Here is a 2,995-nt window from a genome sequence, read left to right on the forward strand (position 1 = left end):
TCAGTACCAAAAATCCTCCCAACAAAGAGAGGAAAAAAGAGTGGCAATTCTCCCAACAAAGAGGAAAAAAGAGTCGTTACAAGGGGCACAAGTTCAAACCCTACGTTAATACACGATCAAGGTGTATGCCATTCATCAGTACCAAAAATCCTCCCAACAAAGAGGGGAAAAAAGAGTGGCAATTCTCCCAACAAAGAGAGGAAAAAAGAGTCATAGTGACACATTCATTTGAATAAATAGAGACACATTGAAGAGAGAGTAAGACATAAATAAAGTGGATTTATTAGAGATTAAAGGTTAAGGAGCATGTAATATCTCACTCACAATCAACGTGTAATATCTCACTCACTCACAAATACCGTAATTTCTTGTGATTATTTAACGCCGTGGCATTATTTAATGCCTGATTATTATTACTTGTAAAGCTCTAGAATGTGAAACCCTCTGATGTAGCAGACGGTGTTGATGCGAGAGAAGCCAGCACCGAGAGCTAGGCTCTGGTATTCGGCGAAGGTTCTCTCCTTGCCGCGAGGCATGAAGGTGAGCATGCACAGGTCCAAAAGGTAAGCCAGCTGCTCGACCCGTCCGGTGCCAACGGGCGACGTTGGCGGCGGAACCAGAAGCTCCGCCACGATAACCTTCCCCTCCGCCGGAAGTGCGCGCCAGCAGTTCTCAAGTATTTTGCGGCACTGCGCGTCTTCCCAGTCATGCAAGATGTTCTGCCATATGCCACAGTATGAATTAATCGTAAGATATTGAGATAATCATGCAGGTTTAAGCTTGTTGCGTAAATAATCACCTTCATGAAAATGGCGTCGCCGGATGGCAAGCTCTGGAACATATCTCCTCCAACGTGCTCCACTCCTGCGTGCAATATACACATCAGTTAGCGCCAGAGTTACCGGCGTAATGCAATGCAGAAACTATGCAAACGCAGGAGCTGTGTACCTGGGTGTGCTGGGGCTGCTCGCACTACGTGAGGCAAGTCGAAATTAACGCCGTGTATGTGAGGATGCTCGGCCACGATCCTGGCGATGCAGGAGCCCACCCCCCCGCCCACGTCCACGAGTGTTTTCACAGCGCCGAAGCCCGCGTAGGTTTCCAGTAGAGGGCCCATGAAAAGCTGGGTGTGGCTGGACATGGCAAGGTTGAAGGCCGTGGCAAGGCTGCTGTCCGTCTGGAAGTACTCGAAGGGGGTGCAGCCGCCGTGGGCGCTGGCGAAGGGCATGGATCCGGTCAAGATGGCGTCCGTCAGGTGCGGCCAGCAGTCCGTGAAAGCCTTCTGTCGCTGCAAGAGGACGTAGTGGGCAAGAGAGAGACCGGCGGCGCCATCCGTGAGGAGGTACTTGCACATGGGCGTGAGGCCGTATTTTATAGCTGTGTGGGGCGCCGGGGCTGTGTCGGGGAGCGGCTGGGACGGCGGTGCGCAGGAGGACGTGAGAATGGAGTGGCATGCAAGAACGCGCAGCAGACGATCAAGAGAGTGGGCGGCCTGGGGGTTGGGCACCAGCAGGCCCTTGGTCTGCACCATCTCTTGCACTATTTCGTCGGCGGACATGTCTGCGCCGGCCTGGGCCAGAATGTCCAGCACCTTGAGGTCCATGATTGTCATCAAAGCCATGGGCACGCACACAATGCGGGTCATGCATCGGGCAGCCAGCCATGCTTCTTCCTCACTACAATCAACAGCTGCCATTTGCTCGTCGCTAGCCTTGCTCTTCATACGCTCTTCTTTATAGCCTTGCTCTTCATACGCTCTTCTTTATACGCTTTCAAAGTCCACAAAGGCAACTCTCACCCTCCCTTTTTTCAATGGTCGTGAAAGGAAGAGATACCTTCCCCCCTTACATTTTCCTTTGGTCTTGGCAACATTTTTCCTCATCATATCACCACCACTCTTTGAAATAATGCCTTTTTTCTTTGTATCTTCTATGAAAACTATAAAAGGGAAACATTTCCACTCTTTGAAATAATGCCTTTTTCTTGGTATCTTCTATGAAAACTATATGGGTGAAGGGAAACATCTCTAATCCCTACTTTTTGTATTTTCTAGGAGAACTATGCGGTGGTGACTTCAGAGAAGAATTTCTAAAGGCAAAGTTGGGCTCTTTGCTTTATTGACTTTTCATTTTCTCTTAGTTCCAAATCATAATGCTTCAATCATCTTCATTTGAATTGATGCCTCACATTTTGAATTAGTGCACTCTATGAAGTATGGTAAAGCTGAAAAACATGTCCTAGAAACTAGATATTTAGCTCTCTTATGTGTAGTGGGAAAGAGGGAGGGAGAGAGAGGGAGACTAGTGAGACTTTTGAATTAGTGCACTCTATGAAGTACGGTAAAGCTGAAAAATGTGTCCTAGAAACTAGATATTTAGCTCTCTTATGTGTAGCGGGAAAAAGGGAGGGGGCCATCACTCTCTCTATGTTAAAGAGAGAGCGATGGAGGGCGAAAGAGGGAGGGCAAAAGAGAGAGGGTGAGGAAGAGAGAGGGATACTCATGTGAGAGAGAGAGAGAGAGAGAGAGGAGAGAGAGAGAGAGAGAGGAGAGAGAGGAGAGAGAGGTAAGTTATAATAAAAAATAGAAATTCCGAATTCTAAATTAAAAAAACCCACCCTTTGCTATCCCAAGTGGCGAGCTCGCCACTTGGGATGGGGAAGGGTGAGTTTTTTTCCCAATTTTTTTCAAATCTCTCTTCTACGCTCTCTCTCTCTCTCTCTCTCTCTCTCTCTCTCTCTCTCTCTCTCTCTCTATCTATCTTTCTCAATAAAAATTTAGGAAAACAATTCCAAAAAAACACCCACCCTCTGCAATCCCAAGCTTGCCACTTGGGATAGCGAAGGGGTTGGGTTTTTTTCCAATTTTAAAATTTTTTACCTTTTAAATATTAAAACTTGCCTCTCTCTCTCTCTCTCTCTCTCTCTCTCTCTCTCTCTCTCTCTCTCTCTCTCTCTCTCTCTCTCTCTCTCTCTCTCTCTCTCTCTCTCTCTCTCT

At 47.4% G+C, this 2,995-nt stretch overlaps 1 protein-coding gene across 1 annotated transcript; it reads right to left on the reverse strand.

Moving 5' to 3' along the window:
- Positions 1-259: 259 nt before the first annotated feature.
- Positions 260-1,743, reverse strand: LOC147626272 (desmethyl-yatein O-methyltransferase-like). The gene is made up of 3 exons (XM_086816909.1): positions 949-1,743; positions 800-864; positions 260-719 (listed from the first exon to the last, which is right to left on the reverse strand). Exons 1-3 carry the CDS (start codon positions 1,721-1,723, stop codon positions 414-416), a joined length of 1,146 nt encoding a protein of 381 aa, XP_086673035.1. The 5' UTR covers positions 1,724-1,743; the 3' UTR covers positions 260-413.
- Positions 1,744-2,995: the final 1,252 nt, after the last annotated feature.

Source organism: Cibotium barometz, chromosome 22, assembly GCF_041138505.1.
Source record: "Cibotium barometz isolate CiBa-2024 chromosome 22, ASM4113850v1, whole genome shotgun sequence".
In the NCBI taxonomy this organism is placed as follows: Eukaryota; Viridiplantae; Streptophyta; class Polypodiopsida; order Cyatheales; family Cibotiaceae; genus Cibotium; species Cibotium barometz.